Source organism: Chlorocebus sabaeus, chromosome 16, assembly GCF_047675955.1.
Source record: "Chlorocebus sabaeus isolate Y175 chromosome 16, mChlSab1.0.hap1, whole genome shotgun sequence".
NCBI classification, from domain to species: domain Eukaryota; kingdom Metazoa; phylum Chordata; class Mammalia; order Primates; family Cercopithecidae; genus Chlorocebus; species Chlorocebus sabaeus.
The window spans coordinates 25,180,952-25,201,809 of NC_132919.1; the positions used below are offsets into that span (position 1 = coordinate 25,180,952).

The window sequence follows — 20,858 nt, forward strand, 5'->3', positions numbered from 1 at the left end:
TATTTTATTTTATTTTGAGATGGAGTCTCGCTCTGTTGCCCAGGCTGGAGTGCAGTGGCTTGATCTCGGCTCACTGCAACCTTCACCCCCAGGGTTCAAGCAATTCTCCTGCCTTAGCCTCCCAAGGAGCTGGGATTACAGGTGTGTGCCACCACTTCCATCTAACTTTTTCTATTTTTAGTAGAGATGGGGTTTCATCATGTTGCCCAGATTGGTCTCAAACTCCTGGCCTCAAGTGATCCACCCACTTCAGCCTCCGAAAGTGCTAGGATTACAGGCGTGAACCACCACACTCAGCCTACATAGACACTTGATATGCTCCACAATTTATGACAAAACCTGCTCTTCCTGCTCTTTCCATATATTGGTAATGATATTTTCAATGACACATTCCTCGTGCAAGACACCTAGTATACATAATCTGTGACCACTTCATACCTTACTCCCTAATCTCACTTTCTTTTTTTTCTTTCTTTCTTTATTTTTTTTTTTTGAGATAGAGTCTCGCTCTATCGCCCAGGCTGGAGGGCAGTGGTGCGATCTTGGCTCACTGCAAGCTCCGCCTCCCAGGTTCACACCATTCTGATCACATGAAATATCATCATAATTGTTTTAAAGGACTTGTGTGCTAATTCTATTTTCTGTTTCATTTCAAAATTGGTTTGTTTTTTGTTTCATTGTGGGACGTAATTTCCTGCTTCTATGTAAGTCTTATAAATTTTGATTGACTTTTTAGCCAGTGTGAATTTTACCTTGTTTTCTCGTTTCTCTAGTTTTGTTTGCCTTTTAAAAATATTTGTGAACTTTTTTCTGTGGTATTATTCAGTTGCTTGAAAACAGTTTCTTTCTGTTGGGTCTTTTATGTTTTCTTTGATTGGACCAGGGCTGTGTTTAGGGTTAATTTTTTCCTCCTTCTGAAGTCTTTTCTTTCCTAGTACTCCGATGTCATATCTCCAATGTGATATAAATTACATCACATCACTTCCTTTTGTATTTTGGGTACGGGTACTATTCACATCCTATGTCAGTTCTGGATGCTATTACCTCTAATTCTTTTGGTGATTTCTCACCTTGCCCTTGGATAGCTCATTTACATTGCAAGTGCTGATTTGTCATTCAACCAAAAGTTCTAGGGTGAGCCTTTGTAGGTCTCTTCATTTCTCTCTCTCTCTCCAGCTGTCTACTCAGTGCTGGTCTCCCTTGTGAGCTCTAGGCACCTTGGCCTCCTTGGACTTCCGGCTCCATTTCCTCAACTTGGGGAGACCACATGCTCTGCCTGCGTTCCTCCTTCCTGTTCCACGACCTGGAAACTCTCTCAAGGCAGTAAGCTGAGCATGCCTGTAGCCCGTTTGTTTTTGTCTTCCAGGGATCGTTGTCTTTTGTTACTTGTCCAATATCTTCAGTGTTGTTGTTTCATTCATTTTATTAGGTTTTTATTATTTCATGCAAGGAGGCTAAATCTGGTCCCCTTATTCACGCCGTCTTGACCGGAAGTGGTATCATTGTGGTTTCAATTTACATTTTCATGAGAACTGCTGATATTGAGCACCTTTTAGCTCGTGTGTTGACCATTGGTGTGTTCTCTGTTGATGAGTTTGTTCATTTAGCCTTTAGTGTTCTTTGTTTTGCTTTTTTCATCTATTTGAGTTGCAGAAGGTGTTTATATGTCCTAAATACTCATTTTTTGTTAGATAAATGTTTTGTAAATACTTTCCCCAAGTCTATGTGGTTTACCTATTTATTTTAACTGTACCTTTTGATGAGCAGAAACATTTATATCTGATAAGTTTAATTTATCAGTGTTTCTTTTGTAGTTATTGCTTGCTGTGAGCTAAGATACTTTTGCCTAACCTCAAAGTCATGAAGGCAGTTTCCTTGATTTCCTCTAAAAGGTTTTGCTTTTGCTAATTTATATTTAGGTCTGTGATGCATCTGCAGTTATTTTTGTAGGTCTGAGTTTTCTGCATATGGCTGTCCAGTTGTTTTTCACCATTTGTTGAAAAGAGTCTCGTTTTCTCACTGGGTTGCTTTGAGAACATCCCATGGCTGCATAAGTGGGATCTCTTTCAGAAATCTTCCTTCTGCTCCAAAAATCTGTTTGTCTAGCCCTGTTAGAGTATTCTGATTATTTTGTAACTTTACATTGTCTTGAAGTTAGAATTGCAAGGCCTAAAACCTTTTTCTTCTTTTTCGAAGTTCTGCATATTCTACGTCCTTCACATTTCCATGTCAATTTTAATAATCTCTTTTCTCTCTTCTCCAAAAATGACTGATGGGATCATGATTGTAATTGTCTTGAATCTGCTGATCAGTTTGAGGAGAACTGACATCTTAACAACCGTTGAGTCTTAATCATTAGTATAGTATATCTCTCCATTTATTTAGGTCTTTTATGTTTTGTCTGAGCAGTTGTTTGTTGCTTTTAGCCTTTGATCTTGCATGTCTTCTGTTTTTAAAATTATTTATTATTTTTTTCTTGTTTTGAGACGGAGTCTCACTCTGTCGCCTAGCTGGAGTGCAGTGGCACAATCTTGGCTCACTCCATCTCCTGGGTTCAAACAATTCTCCTGCCTCAGCCTCCCAAGCAGCTGGGATTACAGGCATGTACCACTAAGGCCAGCTAATTTTTATATTTTTAGTAGAGATGGGGTTTCACCATGTTGGCCAGGCTGGTCAACTCCTGACCTCAAATGATCTGCCTGCTTCGGCCTCCCAAAGTGCTGGGATTACAGGCATGAGCCACCACACCTGGCCTAAAATTATTTTTATTTTTAAGTATTTTGTCCTTTTTTGATGATATTTGTATTTCAAAATATTGAATACATTTTTCAGCAATTATAAAGTATTATAAAATTTTCTAACTTTTTGTTGGAAATTGAATTTTTGTATATTGACCTGTTTCTTACAACCCTACTTAAGTCCTATTAGTTCCACTAGTTTTTTAGGTAGATTTCTTAGATTTTCTATTAGATGATTGTCATAAAACACAATTTTCTCTCTTTTTTCCCATTGTAATTCCTTTTCTTCTCTTTCCTTACAGAATGGACTTAATCTCGTTTTCATTCTTGGAGGAGAGCATTCAGTGTTACACCATTAATTATAAGTGAGCTGTAGGAGTTTTATTGATGAACTTTATCAGATTGTTTTCAAATATAGATTTTATTACTATTTAGATATGACAAGTCCAACAGAAGCCAGCATGACTCCCATTGAAAAGATAGTTATAGTCACAGACCCCAAGAGGAATAGTCATGCCATGCCATGGAGAATACACAGTTGAGTAAGGTCTAGCCCCCGCTTCCTGAGGGTCTATGTCATGAATGCATATTGAGTTTTCTCAAAATCTTTTTCTGTATCTATTGAGATAATGCTATATATTTAAATATATTAATGTAAATTTCATTGTTTTATTTTCAAATGTTATACTAAATGCCATTTGGTGTCATGGTGTATTATTATTATTATTATTTTTGGAGATGGGTACAGTGGCGCAATCTCTGTTCACTATAACCTCTGCCTCCTGGGTTCAAGTGATTCTCCTGCCTCAGCCTCCCAAGTAGCTGGGATTACAGGCATGTGCCACCATGCTCAGCTAGTTTTTTTTTTTTTTTTGGAGACAGGGTTTCACCATGTTGGCGAGGCAGGTCTCCTGACCTCAAATGATCCTCCCTCCTTGGCCTCCGAAAGCGCTGGGATTACTTTCATAATCCGTGTGGGCCACCACAACTGGCCTCTTCTTCTTATATATTGTTGGAATTAAATTGCTAATAGTAAATACATCCAGCGAATTTTTTGTACTTTTAGTATAGATGGGGTTTTACTATGTTGCCTAGGCTGGTCTTGAACTCCTAACCTCAAGTGATCCACCCGTCTCAGCCTCCAAAAGTGCTGGGATTACAAGTGAGAGCCACTACAGCCGGCCAGACTTTTATAAAAGTTTTATGGTTATAAATGGTTATATAAAATATGTTTGTACACATATTTTCATGTCTTGAAGATAAAGTATATAAATGATATAAAAGACAAAAAGGTAATTTATAAATGCTATATCTTATATTATTTGCTTTGACTCTCTAGAAGTGAAGTAATTATACTGAATTTTTTCTCGATTCTTATTGCTTAATTGCTGTCCAAAAGAATAGGATTATGGTGTCATCGAAATTATATAAAAATGAATATTGAGGTTTTTTGGTTTTTTTTTTTGACAGAGTCTCTCTTTGTCACCCAGGCTGGAGTGCAGTGGCGTGATCTCGCTTCACTGCGGCCTCTGCCTCCTGGGTTCAAGTGATTCTCGTGGCTCAGCCTCCTGAGTAGCTGGGATTACAGGTGCCTAGGCGCCTTGATGCCTGACTAAATTTTTTTTTTTTTTTTTTTTTTTTTGAGATGGAGTCCTGCTCTGTCACCAAGCTGGAGTGCAGTGGTGCAATCTCAGCTCACTACAACCTCCGCCTCCTAGGTTCAAGTGATTCTCCTGCCTCAGCCTCCGAGTAGCTGGGACTACAGGAACGCACCACCATATCCAGCTAATTTTTGTATTTTTGGCAGAGACGGGGTTTCACCATGTTGGCCAGGATGGTCTCAATCTCTTGACCTCATGATCCACCTGCCTTGGCCTCCCAAAGTGCTGGGATTACAGGTATGAGCCACTGTGCCCAGTTTAAGTTTTGTATTTTCAGTAGTGATGGGGTTTCGCCATGTTCGCCAGGCTTGTTTTGAAATTCTGACCTTACGTCATCTGCCCGCCTTGGCCTCCCAGAATGCTGGAATCACAGGCATGAGCCATCGAATCTGGCCTAGTTTTGAAAATTAAAATTTTTCTTTTTTTTTTTCTTTGTTATAGCAGCGATGAGATGTTTGTGGTTTTGTTCCTTTTGTCCCTTCATCATGTAGTTTTTGAGTTACTGCGCCTGGAGACTGTGCCTGATGTTAGGGGTGGCTACAGCCATAAAATGGAGTTTATAATCTAGCAGAGGAGTTAGCTTAATTGCACAAATAGTTAATTGTAATTGTAATATATCCCAAGAAGGAAAGCATAGGTAAATCATCATATGGCACCTGACCTCATCTGGAGATTCAGAGACATTGCCTTTGATGGAATGACTTTAAGCAAGGACCAGAGGGATACATAGAAGTTATCCAGCTGCAAAAGAGGGTACAGTGAATGATAATATTCCATTTAGAGTAAAAACAACCCGTTAAAAGCCTTTGAAGTGGGAATGAGCTCTGGAGAATTTATAGAATTGAAAGTAGAAAAAGCCAGTGTTGCCCATAAAGTGAAATGTTGGAAGGAGGGAAGGTGGTGGAGGTAAGAAAGGGTTATATGATATAGGGAAACTATTGAAGTGTTTTTTTTGTTTTGTTCTGTTTTGTTTGTTTTTGAGACGGAGCCTCGCTCTGTCACCAGGCTGGAGTGCAGTGGTGCCATCTTGGCTCAGTGCAACCTCCTCCTCCTGGGTTCACGCCATCCTCCTGCCTCAGCCTCCTGAGTAGCTGGGACTACAGGTGCGCAACACCACACCCAGATGATTTTTGTATTTTTAGTAGAGACGGGGTTTCACCATGTTGGTCGGGCTGGTCTCGAACTCACAACCTCAGGTGATCTGCCCGTCTCGGTCTCCCAAAGTGCTGGTATTACAGGCGTGAGCCACCGCGCCTAGCCACTTTCTAAGAGATAGGATTAGTCAGTGGCTTTCTTCTGCCTCTCAGGTTCATTGTACTTTGGGGGTAGGCTAGCATAGATTTGCCCGCCGTGGAACAACTATGATTTTTTTCTGAAAGAATGGTGCTGTTACAGTTGTGGAATACCATAGTCATATTACGTTCAGGGAGTGGCAGCCCATGCTGCATTTCAGATGTAATTTCATTCCTTCCTACAGGCTGGTGAGGCCGGAAGACTTTGGGGTTACATCGTTGTGCATTTTGTTGGCGTAGGAGAAGGTAATATTTGTGAGTCTTGGCGTTTCAGCATGAAACTGAGAAAGGGAAGCTCAGTGAAGAGGAGAACAATGGTAGAGTGAACACAATTTTTTTTTTTTTTTTTTTTTTTTGGAGTTGGACCAGCCTGAAATAAGTACGGATTTCTGGGCCAACAATGACTGTCCATGGCACAGATCCAAGCATACCAGTCAGAAAGCAGCCACTTCCCAGGGAGCATCATGTAGCTTTTAGACTCCAGGGACACCACAAGCCACTGTCAGGTGAGAGGTGCAATTCACACAACCCAGCACAGAGGCCCCCTCTTTATTTCTCAAAGTTTTGGGAGAACCCAAGACCTATAGCCTTTATTTTAGGGGCTGTTTAATCGGCTTGGCAGAGAAAGAGACTATGTAATTGACCCAGGTCTTTTGAGCTCTTAGCATTAACTGAGATCCTGTAACATAGGCAGATTTAGCCCTTTTGTTTCTATATTTACTATAAATGTATATTAAAATTTTGCAAACATTTAGCTTTTGGCTAAAGTCAACTTTTGGCCACAGCTGTTGATCAGCAGGGAAACAGAAGGAGAAGAGGGATTTTCACAATTAACAAGCAACTCACATGTGCCAGTTGCACAAAAGCGGGGTTATAGTGAGATATCCAATTCCCATGAGAGAAACAAGGGAGCTGGAACTCAGAGAACATAAGTGATTTGCTCACAGTCAAGGTTTGTGAGTGGCGGTGCTGGGATTGGAGTCAGGCTCACTTGGCCCTGAGGTCCATGTTGAACAGAAACCTCTATGATTCCCCAGCAGACACACATAGCCATGCCGTTTCAGGTCCACTCTCAGGTTGCTTCTGCTGGGGCCTTATGTGCCTGAGGGCAGAAACTCATAATCATTTGAGGACCCACGTGGTGTTGCAGTCCAGCATGACCATTTCAAACTCTAACCACTCCTGCATCTGCAAAATGACATTTTCCCTGCTGGATGTCTAGGGTAGGTTAGCATCCTACCCTGTATGGTTCCTAGCTGGGGCCCCTGTCACCAGGGAAATGGTGCTGGTTCTCACCCAGAAGTAGATAAAGAGGAAGTGTCTCCGCTGAATAAGAACAGGTGTGCAAGCCTATCCCGACTCCCTGCTCCCTGAATGAAGCAGGGCCTCCTGGCATCACTTGATGTTTGTTATCAAGTGAACGCTATCCCAGGTTGCACTGGCAGCAGCCAATACCAGGGTTTTCCAGAGGCTGAAGTTCAACACAGGGTTAATGTCATTGCCTTTCCTTCCCTTCCTCGGGATCAGAGGAATAAACATCTCTTACTTAGAACTGTTCTATGCAGACTTAGAGTGGCAGAGGAGTAATTTAACCTGTCAAAGGCTATTTTGAGCAAAAGCCACCTTGTGTCACTGAAGCTGTAGAACTGAGCCACAGGAGGAAACTGTTAAAGTCGCAGGGTCATGGACTAGGTACCTATGTTATCCTGACAGCACAGAAGCACAGCCTGAGTCTCTTCTTTGGCTGAGCCAAGGGTGTGCTGGAGAGACCTGAGAGAAACAGGAGTGGCCCTAGTGACCAGTGCCCCTTCAGTTCAGAAGGAACGTCTCTTCTTGTTGAAGTGACTTGGCTGAGCTTGCTACTTCTGCTTTGAGAGTCAAATATCAGGATCAAGACTTTAATTATCCCCAATTTACAGATGATGAAACCATATTGGGCGGGAAAGTAAGTCACCCCAGGAGAGCAAGTTAGGCCTGGGCACTGGCTGAGGACATGGGGGAATGACCATTTGGAATGTAGCTTGTTAAGGGGCTTCCCAAGAGTTCTTGTGGTCCAGGTGTCAAGAGGATAGAGCAGAAAGGTTGCCAGGGAGACAAGGGTAGGGTGCGCTGCGAGACTGGGAGAAATTAAAGAGAACTCGCAACAAAGCCTTGGGACACTGGGAGGGGGTGCACCACTCTGTTTTGTGCTGCAGGAGAAGAGAGCAAGAAAAGGAATCTGTGTTCAATCCCGACAGCCTGCAGGAGAAGCAAATGCCCTTCATTTTGTTCATCCGCAGTGAGACTGGCATCCCTGTAGCTTTGGGAAACCAGGCTAGTGTGGATGCCAGCTCACTCCAGTGGCCTGATGACTGGGAGACCATGGGCTGGGGTTCTGGTCTGGGGTCCTAGGCCTGATGGGAGGAGAGTTCAGCCCCAGGTTTCCTGTACTTCAGCTCGTATCCAGACGATGGGAATTGTTGGAATGAGAGACTCAAAGGAAGCTGGAACCTGAACTTTGTTGTTGTCCCATGTGGACTTCTGTGTTCACTTTCTAGTTCTACCTCTTGCTGTCTGTGTGTTCTTAGGTAACTCACTTAAACCTTTCTGAGACTCATTTTGTTCATTTATAAAATAAAAGACTCAACATTTATGTCATATATTGTCCTGAGGACTAAATGGGAGAAGGAGGAGCCCCTTCTGCATTCCCCTGGCTTCCAGTGGGTGGAGGCCAGAGAAGCTGCTGAACAACCTGCCAGGCGCAGGACAGCCCCATCACAAAGAACTGTCTGGCCCCTGATGTCAGTAATGCCGTACTCAGGAGCCCTGGTGTGGGGGAAAGGAAGAAACTCAGAAGCTTGGCAGATCTCAATTCAAACCCTGGTTGTACCATCTCCAGCAGGCCTTGGTCAGGGCATAGTATCTAGCTAAAATTCATTGGCTCCATTTTGTTTTCATTGAATTTATATTTTGCTGGCTTTCCATTTGTGAGAGTGATAGAAGTTTCCTTTAAACATGAACTTGTAAATACGAACAAGTAGGCCATTCACAGAAACACATAAGATATGTCATAGGAAAGGTGGCACTCTCATATGGCAATAATTATGGCAGAGGCCAGCAAAAGACCTGAGTGACCTGGAGTGACCTGAGCACTGAGTTTCAAACGCCGTCCGTAGGACGTCCTGCATCCCCCAGACCCTTTCCTGGGTCCTCCTGGGCCCTAAAACCCTCTAGACCATCCAGACCTCAGGCCACCCACCTCTCCATTGCCAGAGCAGTCTCCATTCCGGAATGTGCTGGTCACCACCAACAGCAGCTGCTCCTCCTCTAGGCAGCTCAGCTTATACTTGTCCATGCAGAGAACCTGGATGGCGCTGAGGTGGATACAAGCCCTCAGTTCCCAGTAGACACTCTGGGCTTCCTCCCTCACCTCCCCCCAGCCGGGGCTCCTGTGCTCATCTGTCTCTCTCAGTGCCCAGCACAGGCGTGGCACAGAGGAAGTGAATGGACTGATTTGAACACATCATCCTCGATTCTCCTTCCCCGCTCAAGCCCTGCAGCTAACCCATCGGCGAGTCCTGGAGGCTCTGCCTCCAAAATACTGCCTATCCCATGTCCAAACGCCTCTCACCACGTCCACTGCTACGTGCAATTCTGTGTGTGTGGAAATATTTCCACAAAATTGGAATGAGCAGGTCACAGCGGTGCCTGGAGGCAATGGCCGGGGAAATGTGCCCTCGCCTTGTTATTCTATCCAGGCCCACCCAGCTGAGGATGGGGGACCTGCCACCACTCTCCTGGCAGTTCCAGACTCCTGGGAGCCAGCAGGTGAGGACCCAAGAGTGTTTTCAGCGACCTGGCTGAGCTGGTCATCCGTCACTCCCACCTTGGCCTAGGCCTCTACATGGCACAGATCACAGCTCATTCCAACCTGGCATTACACTGGCCTGTGCCGTGTCCTCAGGGTCACATCCATCTCCCAGAAGCCGTGAGACCCTGGAAAACCCATGAACCTGTCTAACAATCAGGTTCCTCCTCTGTGCATTAACAACGACATTGACGCCTGCTTTGCAGGGCGCTGGGAGGGTAGAGGGAGGTGTACGCTGGAGAGTTCCCCGAGGGCAAGGCCTGGCTCTGCATCACTCACTCTCTGTCATATCCTCAGAGCCTGGAGCTGGCCCAGCATGTGGCCACCATTCCCTAAGAGTTGGATTTGATCCGTCAGTGCTGAAGGCAGGGGATAGAGCTTCGACAGACCCCCTGTGTCCTGTCTTCTTTATCTGCAGCTTACTCATCCTCACCCCTTTCACATGCACCCTGCAGAGCAGGTGTTCACTGAGCTTCCACAAAATTCATTAGAGCAGCTGATGGATACTGGGGCCTGGATTCACTGTCAAAGTGTTTCTCAAAGGGTGCTCTCCAGAACACCATGGAAAACTCATTTGCTGTATAAGTTTGAAAACCCCTGCCCACAGGTCTCCCCTTGTGTACGAGCAATCAGCTCTACCATTCAGCCCAGGTGTGTGTTTGCTGGACCATCTGGAGGAAGCTGAGGAGACATGAGCTGAAGGCAGAGGGTGAGTCTGAAGTGGGATCTTGGGACAAGTATGAGAAGTTAGGCAAAAATGGGATAATTCCAGCCTTAATAACCTTAGATAATAGTTCACATTATTATTTAGTTAATAGGATTGTACCCTGTACCCACGTTAAATTGCTAATTTTTTTTAAGAGGGGAAGTCTCACTCGGTCACCCAGGCTGGAGTGCAGTGGTGCAGTCATGGCTCACTGCTTTCTGGAACTCATGGGCTCCAGCAACCCTGCCTCAGCCTCCTAAGTGGGACCATAGGCACACGCCACCATGCCAGGCTAGTTTCTTTGACTTTTCTCTAGAGACAGGGTCGACCTGTGTTTCCCAGGCTGGTCCCAGACTTCTAGACTCAAGTGAACCTGAACGTCCTGCCTCTACCTCTCAAATTGCTGGGATTACAAGTGTGAGCCACCACACCCAGTCTAAATTTCTTATGTGCCATGGACCTGCAAAACGTCATTATTAGGGGCAGCTGTATGGAAGGTGTAGGAGGCCACTGTAGTGCCTTTTCAATCTTTTATATCTAAAATAATTTCAACAGAAAACATTTATTTTAAAACAGGAAGGGGGTTAATCATCTATGAGTTGAAAATACAAAGGCAGGCATACGGTGTCATCAGAATTCAGAAAGCTGGTCACACGGCTGGAGGTGCTGGGAGGGGCTGGACATGGTTGACTTTGTGATCTGGGGGCTGGTGTGTTCCATCTGTGAAGATCTTTCGAGCTGCACACTTTCTTAATCAATTTTCATAAGTTTAACAAAAAATAAAACGAGAACGTGAAGTTTGCTTGGGTTGTTAAGCCTCGGGAAGTTATGCAGCCATGAGCCCTGCCCCAGATGCTTCTAGAAGCCTGGAGGGAAATGAGAATTTTCCATGGAGAGGTGGCATAGGCAAGGCCCTGAGGTGGGAGCGCGCTGCTGCTCGTCCCTAGCTGTTAAAGAGCTGTCCTGGTTGGAATCAGTGCTGGGTGCAGTGCAGGGCTGGAAGTCCATGTCCACATTGTGGCTCGGTGCAGTGAAAGCCAATCTCACCCCCTCCGCAGGGTGTTCCACCTTCCAACAGGTGGCCAGCTGGTCTTCTTGGGATATGGTGCCATTGTAGAAATTGGGTGCAAGTCTCTTGTCCGTAGACGGGGTGCCCTGTTGTAGTGGGATATCTCCTGGTCTCCCTCAGTCCTGATGGGCCTGGGCAGGGCCTGGTGTCAGGGTACCCCTGGGCTTCTTGAGCTGGTCCTGTCCCACAGTTCCGGGGCTGTCCAGGACACATTCAGAAGGGACACGGACACAGCAACTCTGTTCGAAATCATAATGGGGGAACCAAGGGCCCCCTACATCCAGGTCCGTCGGGAGCCGGGGCATCGAGTTCCACTCCAGGAATCTCCAGGAACCCTGAGGTCTTCCCTGAGCCGGGGCCGGGCTGGGCACATCCTGAGTGCCCACAGGGTAGGTGTCTTCCCGGACAGCCCCACCAGGACAAGATGTGGAAGAACAAGGTGCCCATGGTGGGGAAACTAACCAAATGGGCCTCTGGAACCGGGCTGGTGGGCCTGGAGGGGCCTGCCTGTCCCGCTTGCAGAGGGTTGTCCTGCCACTTGAAGCCAGCACAGGCCTAGGTGCTGAGAACCCTTTCTCGGGTTTGGCTGAAAGGAAAACAGACGTGATCAGTGTCTCCACTGAGCTCATGTAGGCCTTTCCCGGCCAGGCCCCACCTGCCTGGGTCTCTGGAGTCCTCAGGATCTCTGTGTGGCCCCGTGGTCTGACACTGAGGACATGCCTGTAGTCTGCTGATCCCAGAGGGAGGGATGTGTGCCACCTGGCATGGAGAAGATATCAGGGCATGACAGGTAGCTCCTAGGACTGCCCCCAGGGTTCAGACTGGCTGGGGGATTCCTACCACACACCCTCATCCCAGGGCTGTTGGGCCAGGGATACAGACCCCAGTGAGAACTCAGGTGGGAGGGGACTTGGATGTCACCCAGCCCCTTGTCACCTCACATGGGGACCCATCTCCACAGTGGGTGATTGGACCTGGACGTGAGTCACCCTCTGCCTTCCTGGGCTGCCCAGTCCATGCCAGGACTGACCGTTCCCACATCTGCCTGAATTCTTGGCTCTGGCTCTCGCCTGGAGTCCCTCCTGTGCCCTCTCCCTGAATGCTCTGGGGTCAGGGACACCCGATTCCCTTGTCGCCCTGGCTCAAGGCTGGTTGTCCTCGAAACGTTGGAGGAGCGTGCAGCAGTGAGGGGCGTCTGCTGCTCTCTGAGGCTGTGGGTGCTTGCAGGGAGGGGTGGGGTTTCTCACAAATAGGTCTGGCTCCTTTAGTGCCCTTGAGGGTCCTGTGATGGGGAGACACAGACACTGCGGAAGGTGGGACGGGGCTTGTTGGAGGGTCATGCCCACATCACCCTCCTGCGTGCACATCATTGGACTGGGAGTATGGCTCCTGGAGAGAGGGGCTTGCTCAGGGCTTGAGGCTTCCCTGATCCCTCCCAAGTCAGGTCTTGGCCCAGTCTGCCTATAAGGCTGGTCCTGAGCCCCAGTCATTGCCCTGGGATGACCCCTCTTGGACAGAGGGTTTTGTTTGGGTGTCCTGTGAGGGCCCTCCTGTGGGCGGAGCCTCCTGTGGGCTATGGGTGAGCCAGAGCCCCTGGAAAGGGAAGCAGGGCACTGCAGGGCAAGGAGGGTCTCTGAGCCAGGGTCTCCCTGTGCCTTCTTACCCTGTCATTCAACATCTGGAGAAGCCAGCCTAAGGAGGAATCCTGTGTGCAAAGACCTTCGTTGTCCTGATGGGAGGAACAGAGGTGCTCAGGGCCCCCTGGGCTGCCCTAAAAACTTCCCTCTTGCAGGGCCTCTGAAGACCCTTCCCCTAGTGCAGAACACTGGGCGGTGTCCAGGGCTCCCACAACACCGGCCCCTTCCCACATTCCCGGTGGACACACTGCCCGTTGCCCTGCTCTGTGGGAGCTGGGCCCCCATCCCTGTGCCTCTGTCTCCTCCAGGGCAGGAAAGGAATCCAACTCCCAGCCCATGGAGAACCCGACGTCCCAGGTCAGGCCCTGGCTGGACTCAGCCAGTCACCAGCCCCACCAGGGGCTCTAGTCCCCATTCCTCCAGGGCCACGGGAGGCAGAGTCTCTGGGGAAGAGCCCAAACTTGCTCACCAGACGCCATAAACTCACCAGATGCCACCTGGTCTTGTGTTGTGATGTGGGTACCACATGCTCCTGATGGTCTTGGAGGCCCTGGACTGTCCCGCCATTTGGGCTGTGCAATCCTGAGAAGCCCCCAGCCCATCAAGAAATCAGAGCCTTCCCAAGATGTGGAGCCATCAGCAGGAAGAGCTGGGCAGCTGGAGAGGACCCGAAACCTGAAAGCCTTTCACCCTCCCATGTGGTGGCCCACCATGCAGCCTTTGTCCTGGGGACGTGGGGCAGGAACATCCCCTGGAGCCTGGCTGGAGGCTCCCCTGGACGCCTCCTGGACCAGGGTGCAAAAAGGGCAAGCATGACTTGAGGCCACCACATGGCAGCCAGAGCAGGGTGGGTGCTGGGCTCTTGGTCGTCTCCTGGAAGTGAGGTCAGACCAGGGGACACGGGTTGGGGAGATGCTGCCACCTGGGCTTGGTCGGCCCATTCATGGGCACCAAGGGCAGCAGGATTCTCAGGGATTGGAGAGTCAGCTACACAATCAGAGCCGGAGGGCGTGGCAGCAGGACACAGAGGGTGGCCATGGGGAGGATGAGATGCCCTCTGCTGATGGGGATGAAAAGTGTCTGACTTGGGCTTTGGGGTCAGCCGCGGACTCCTATGGGACCCTCAGCAGAGACATCCTAAAGATTCCCAAGGAGCTGGCCAAGGAAGGTGCCTTGGCTGAAAGCTGAGATCATCTGGCCAGGGTGGTCGTCCCTGGGTCTGACTGCATGAGGTCCCTTGGGCACCTGTTCACCTACCCTGCAGGGAGTGCCTCTCCCTGGCCAGCAGCTGCACCAGTGCCCAGAAAGCATCCTCCTCAGGCAGATAAAGGAGGAACAAGGCCGCGACGTGGCTCAGGTCCCTGCAGTAGCCCACCTCCTGCAAGAGTCAGAGTCACCATGAAAGGACATCACCTGGGAGGACTGAGGTCACCTGGGAGGACTCATGTCATTGGAGGGGGCAGAGGTGACTGGGGAGGCTTCCTCTGAAGAAGAGGCTTCCTCAGGATGCAAATTCATTTCATGACAAGAGCCAAGTCCATCAGGCACTTCAGCACCTTGTCAAAACTGTCTCCTGATGGCACCATCCTGCGTGCGACCCCGCCAAGCTCCAGGGCTTTGGGGCAGCCCCAGGAGGAGGGTGTCATTTCTTGTTCTGAGAAGTGGTGGTCAGACCCAGGTGACACCAGGAGTCCATGCCCCGACTCCTTTGTGTCTCAGCTTGACCAGATAAGCAGTGAGCTCTTCAGGGCCTTTGACTTTGAGGAAATGTTTCAGTAAAATCCACATCTGTGACATGCAGATAGCCCAGTTGTACAGTGACTTGCCTGATCCTTTTCACTCTGAATGATTTTCTTTATTTATTTTCAGTTTGCACACACGCCAGTTCAGCCTTTGGGTGTACAGTTCCTCCACGGTTCTAAACCAATGGGCAGAGTCTCCTGGCGACCGTTCCAGCCCCTCCTGAAGCAAATCCTTCATCTTCCAACTCTCCAAGGTGGCCCCTATGCACCCGGCCTCTCCCCGATCTGTCAGTCCCTGGCCACCCTGACTGCTTGTCAGTCCCTATGGTTTGGCCTTTTCCAGAATGGCCCAGGAATGGGAATCCTACATGGTAGCTTATTGGGTCTGGTTTCTTTGCCTCAGCAAAATGTATCTAGAATCCACCCACGTTCGTGCGGGCATCAGTGGCTGATTCCCTTTTCTCACTGTGTCTTCCGTTTGAAGGGAGGACCAGCCTTGCTCTCCCCCTTCCCATGTTGAAGCCTGTCCACGAAGGCTCCTTGTGTGAGTGACGATGAATCAAGCAGTGGACGTGGCATGCAGGTTTCATGTGGACATCAGTTTTCAAATCAGTGGGATCAATATTTGTGATACTTTGGGGACACGTGGTTGAAGTGCATTGAGCTTTGTGAGTCACTTCCAAACTGGCTGCCAAAGTGGCTGTGCCATGTCATGTTCCCAGCAGACCAGGATGACACTTTCCAGGACCCCTAATTGCCCCAGCATTTGGTGCTGTCAGTGTTGCCTAGAGAGGCTCATGGGCCCTCCATCCTGCCACCCTCCCATGAGTCCTACCATGGGTCCCCGTGGGTCAGGGAGAGCACCTTTCACCATTGTGCATGATTTTGTTTGCTGCCTTCTGTCTCCTCAGGATCCTCCTGGGTTCTGGCCCCACATGTTCTAGTCTGGCCCAGGACTTGGCACCATGTGCTCAGTTCATGGTGCCAGCTGCTCCCTGGGTCAGGGGAGGTCTTGGCAGCTCTGTCATCCCTCCTGGGTGACCCTGGCCTATTCTCCGGGGAAGCCCCCATTCCTTTCGTTCACTCCATCTCCACTGAGACCCTGTCGCTCCCATTGGCTTACTTGGCTTCGTATCGACCCCTGAAGAAGATGTGAGTCCTTAATGTCCTGCTCACGTCCACATCGATCTGGTGGATGTGTTCAGATGACCTCTTGCCCTTCTCCTTCATGACCTGTAGGGCGGGGCCAAGAGGAGGAAGCAGCCTCAGAACAGATAGAAGACTCCCGGCCCCAAATGGCAGTCAGCCCACAGTCAGCACTCCGGGAAGGAAGGAAAGCAGGAAGATTTCCTTCTGCACAAAGCTGCTTTTTGGCGTGTTACTGAAGCCGGGGAGGGTCACCGGAGCCGAGTTTGTCTGTGGTGACTATGTCACCGTCCGTGCCCAGAATGTGCATCTGACCATCCCACCCACCCCCCAGCCTGGGCTTGATGCTCGCTTCAGCTGGAGACCTGGGCCCCTGACACAGCCTGTCCTGTTTGTTGTGCTCTGGCTGAACGTACCTTGTATGTTCTGGGGTTTTTCGACTTGACTTCCTGTATGTTCAGGAGGACTGACCACACTTGGCCCCAGATGTTCATGGGAATGCCCTTATATACTCGATCTATCAGCTGTGGGCAGAAAACAAACTGGTGTCACAGGCCACGGGGCGACCCCAGTGAGGACCAGAGCCCGAGGATTCTGGAAATGGTTGGTTTTGGCCCTGTGATCCCTCGTTACAGGTGACATTAAGCTGGGACACAGTCTCCCTTCCCAGGATTGAAAGAGCGGATGGACGCTCAGAGTCGGGACTCTGATCTGAACCTTTTCCTTCCTTTGGGTCACCAGGGCATCCCTAGCTTTGAGCTCCAGGTGGTCCCAGCCCTAGATTCAGATTCCCTCCCAGCAAGGTGACGCTTGCACGAATAGGCAGGCAAACCACCGACCAGGCCTGCAGTCCTCTGGGTGAGGTCAGTGTGCCACCCGCCCTCTGAGAGGCTGATGGTGCCAGGCCACAGCCATGGGTGCCTGTTCCCTGTCTCTGTAGAAAGTGGTTCCGGGGGCCTCTCCCTCCACACATTACTTTTTTACTGTTCTTATATGTCTCCCATTGTCCCAGCATTTCCATCCACTTGCTCTTTCGTGTTACCTCCCGCCGTATTTGCTGTCAAATGAGGAATGTTGGCGTTAGGGGAGCTGCCAGGCTTCCCAGAACCACCCGTGGATGCTGGGTCTTGGGCTCTGGAGCCCTGGTGGACCCAGCTGGAGGGAGCCAGGGAAGGGCAGACCCTAAGGGCTGAGAGCCTTTGAGCGAATGAGCACCAGTGGGCTGGCTTTGGGACCCCGGGACGTGCCATCCTCAAGCCACAGACACAACAGTCTTAGGTCAGGTCCCAGCCTCTAGGTGGGGTCCTGACACAGGCGGGCAGCCATCCCCAAGCCACAACGATGGTTCTCATTCTGGAATCTTATCAAGCTGCCAAAGTTACAGCAACCTGGGTTCCAGCAGGGAGTGCTGCCCCTCCCAGTGATAGTGTGTTGCCCTCACCCGTCACCGCCCAGGCCAGCTGCCGCCTCTGCCTCATCGACCACCTGCCCAGTCCCCACATCCCTGGTTCAGCCCCCTCTACATGCATCAGGCTCTTACCTTCACCTCCCGAGCAGTGGCAGGAGGCAGCTCTGTCTCACTGTAAGGCAACGCAGGCAGAACTGAGGACCCGTACAGGGCCTGGGGCTCCCCGAGACTGGGAACCAACCCCCAGAAAGGACAGGCTCTGTCCCTATCTAGCTCAGGGCTCAGTCCAGGAAAAGACACAGGGAAGGGAGGACAAGGGCCTTCCTGTGGGGCTGACTCCCAGGAGGGACAGGAGCTGGGAGAAGAGGGAGTGTGGGGCCAGCCTGGCCGGGGTTACTGGGGCTCCTGGCGTGGCGGGTGGTCAGGCTGCACAATGGGGCTGCCCGTCCTGGACTGGAGGTGGTGCTTTCTGCTGGAGCTGAGAAAGGTCAGGCCTGAGATGGAATGGGGGCCGCCCAGGGTGGGCGACAGGGCCCTAACAGGAGTCCCTCAGGGAGTGACCACATCACTCCACCGGTGTCAAGGGAGCCTGCCCTGAGACCTGCCCAGTGTACTCCTGGTGTACCAGGGGCCCATCCCACTTAACAGCCCCAAGGCCCTTTCAGGTTCTGACTCCCAGCACCTGCCTCTTGCTGCACCTGACCCACACACCCTGCGTTTCAGAAGTGGCACTGTTCATCAGCTCCCTCCCACCCTACCTCCCCCGGGATCCTCTGTCTCTCCATCCTATGAACCCTAAGGGATGGACTCCTGTCTGGGCTCCTCTTACATGGGTCAGGTCCTTTCCCAGCACCAGACCCAGGGTCTCTAGCCACAAGCCCTGCTCCCTCCCTGGCCTCACCATGAAATACCCATAACGGGGCCCTGCCCATCTTCTCCCCCATTCTCCTAGGGCCACCGCTCCCATTGTTCCCATGCCTTTCCCCCTTTCCCATGGGGACAGTGAGGGCTGTAGCTCTAGGGAAATGAGGGACGACAGGGGCAGGTGGACCCTCAGAGACCCACTGGACAACAGCCCTGAGGCTGGGCCAGGCGTCCCCTCACCTTGTAGCCACAACACTTGGATTTCACTGGGGTTGTTTCCAAGTAGACATGGCCAGACCCTCAGGCTGCCCCGCTCCTCTTATGCTGACTTGGGGACAGAAGTGCTGAGAGTCCAGGGGCCTGACCTAGCCCAGTCTCCATTCCCACCTGCTCCCTAGATGGGTCCCACAACTCTGGCCTAACAGCAACCTCAGGCTGGACCTGCAGGGGAACCAGGGAGGAGTTCTGACCCTGGAAAGGAGGTTGGCCTGACCCGGCGAGACTGTCCCGCCTCAGAAAGGCGTTTCTGAAAGCAAACCCATCCCTGAGCTGAGACAGTTGCTTCAAGGGTGAGGGGAGCACAGAGGACTCACTGCACAATCCCAAAGCGATCAATGTTGTTGTAGATTCCAACAGGCTGATGCCCAATGTCCTCGGGCAGCCCAGTTAGGTGTCCCTGTAACCCAGAGGGAAGCTTGGTGAGGGGTCCAAGGTAAAGGGTGCAAGGGCCTGGGGGTAGTGGCCACCCGTGCCCACCCTGTGATCCTAGGGAGCCCAGGACCCTTTGACCAGGGCGCACTGGAAGAGGCCTCCCTCCAAGGAGCAGACCAACCTGTACCTTCTCATAGTTCATAATGATATTCTCTCGCTCCTGTGCCCGCAAACTACCTGCATCCTCTACGATTTCCATCCTGTGAGACAAAATCTTCTAAAAGTTACCTTTTACTTGAGAGCTTTGGAGAACACCTGAACCATTCCCGCCAGGCTCCCAGATGCTGGCTGGTTGTGTAACCCCCATTCCACCACCGCCCCCGGGTAAAAAGGCGCCAGACCTAGTGTCCCACACCTGCATGAGTCTCTGAGTCTCCAGTCCCAAGCAGGGGTGGGCATCATCCCAAGGACTTGAGGACAGTGGGACCTGGACAGAGAATCCCGTCGTCTCCAATTGCCATGAAATGGGGACATACCTCCCCCAGCAAGTTGAAACGTGTCCACCTGCCAAGGGTGAAGGGCTCATGATGGGCTATTCCAGGGATGTGGAGGGAGACTGAGGTCAGCAACCAGAGTTCGCTGTACAGTCGGCCTCCTGGGATGCTCAGGGACCACAGAGATGTCCAGTTTTCTACAGGGAACAAGATCTCTCCTGACTGCTCTGTTCTACTCCACTCATCACTTTGGCTCCCGTGGCCCTTCAGTCTGAACAGAGAAGCCACTTTAGGAATAATGCCAGTTGAGCAGGAGGGTGTTCGGTTTGGGGGATGAAAATGATCTATTGTGCTAGTGGAAACCCTCACTCGGGGAGGGACTGTGGACTCCACCATTCTGAGCTGTCCTTACAGGAGGGGGCTTCACTTTCATGAGTCACTGAGGAAGGACAGTGGGTCCTTGGTCCCGGAGAACACCTGGATGGACTGTCCCTCCTTGGAACACTTGGGGCAAAAGGAGGGTGAGGCCTTGAGAGGACTAGACAGAGCAAGAAATACATGGAGAGAACCCCAGTGCCTGGACCCCTTTGAACAGAAGGGAAGAGGGTCTCCCCCCAGCCAGCCCTCCAGGGCTCCTTCATTTTCCACAACTACCCAAAGGCAGAAGGTTCCCCAGGATAAGGGACCATGTGTGTTCAGTGAGGCCCACAGCCACCATCAGGACCCAGTTTAGGGCACAGAGGTGTTCTCAGGACCCTTCTATCCCCCCCACCCACAGTGGATCTATCCCAGTGGCTCTGCCAGGGCCAGGCTCTGCCCCATTGCGATGGGAAACCTGGGAAGACTTGGGATCTAGGGCAGGGAGGTCACAGGGTTCAGGCCTGAATTCCAGCACAGCGCACAGCAGGGCTGAGAGCAAAACCCAGGGTCCTGTCTGGATTCCCAGGCCGGTTACCGCCTCTCTGACCCCAGACGTCTCACTTGTCGAATGGGTACACTAGGGAATGGCATTCACTCTATGAAGCCACCATGAGGACGAAAGAGCCAATCGTCTACACGGGCAGTGTAGAACGGACGACCGGTGAGTGCTCAGGGATGACCCTCCTCGGTAGCTGCCCAGAGGCCAACGTCACCCACAGCATAGCCACTGTCCCCAAGTCAGCCTGGAGGGAAGAGAGCAGGTCACACTCACCTGATTCTGATGAATCAGTTGGCCTGCGTTATGCCTCTCAGGTAGAAAACCTTCAAGTCCACAAAACTGTTCCCAGATACCACTGTGCGTGTGTAGCTGATACCACTGTGCGTGGGTAACTGCCATAGAACACAGAGGCAGGCCGGAGAGCGGATTGGTGCTAAGCGCCAGTGACATTCTGAGGTCATGGCACGCATCACAGTGGGGCCTTGCCCGGGTCAGCAGGGCCCAGAGTCAGGGTCCTCCGCTGCCTGAGGCGGCCACATGCCTGCCTGCAATGTGTTTGTGTGCATGCGTGCACACCTGTACATGGGTAAACACATTTGTGCACGTGTGTGTGCCTTCTCTGGCCAGGCCTGGCTGCCCCACTCATGTGTGCACCCAGTTCCTCATCACTGTCACCCCCGAGGC

General features: G+C 50.7%; 1 protein-coding gene across 1 annotated transcript; it reads right to left on the reverse strand.

Moving 5' to 3' along the window:
- Positions 1 to 10,965: 10,965 nt before the first annotated feature.
- Positions 10,966 to 19,110, reverse strand: LOC103243808 (TBC1 domain family member 3K-like). Its single transcript, XM_073005402.1, has 12 exons — positions 18,949 to 19,110; positions 18,704 to 18,786; positions 17,379 to 17,418; positions 16,815 to 16,895; positions 16,255 to 16,362; positions 15,816 to 15,925; positions 15,121 to 15,325; positions 14,208 to 14,328; positions 13,778 to 13,937; positions 12,434 to 12,595; positions 11,537 to 12,072; positions 10,966 to 11,350 (listed from the first exon to the last, which is right to left on the reverse strand). The coding sequence occupies exons 1-12, from the start codon at positions 19,018 to 19,020 to the stop codon at positions 11,103 to 11,105; spliced, it is 1,926 nt and encodes a 641-aa protein (XP_072861503.1). The 5' UTR covers positions 19,021 to 19,110; the 3' UTR covers positions 10,966 to 11,102.
- Between the last annotated feature and the right edge of the window lie 1,748 nt (positions 19,111 to 20,858).

Excerpts from the sequence above, each read along its gene's own strand:
- LOC103243808 (XM_073005402.1), bottom strand. The coding sequence starts at position 19,020 with ATGGAAATCGTAGAGGATGCAGGTAGTTTGCGGGCACAGGAGCGAGAG. Across the intron at positions 14,329-15,120 it reads CCACTGATGCCCGCACGAAC|GAGGTGGGCTACTGCAGGGA; the intron begins GTGGGTGGATTC and ends TGACTCTTGCAG. Across the intron at positions 13,938-14,207 it reads GGAGAGGCACTCCCTGCAGG|CTGACTCTCCAATCCCTGAG; the intron begins GTAGGTGAACAG and ends CTGATTGTGTAG.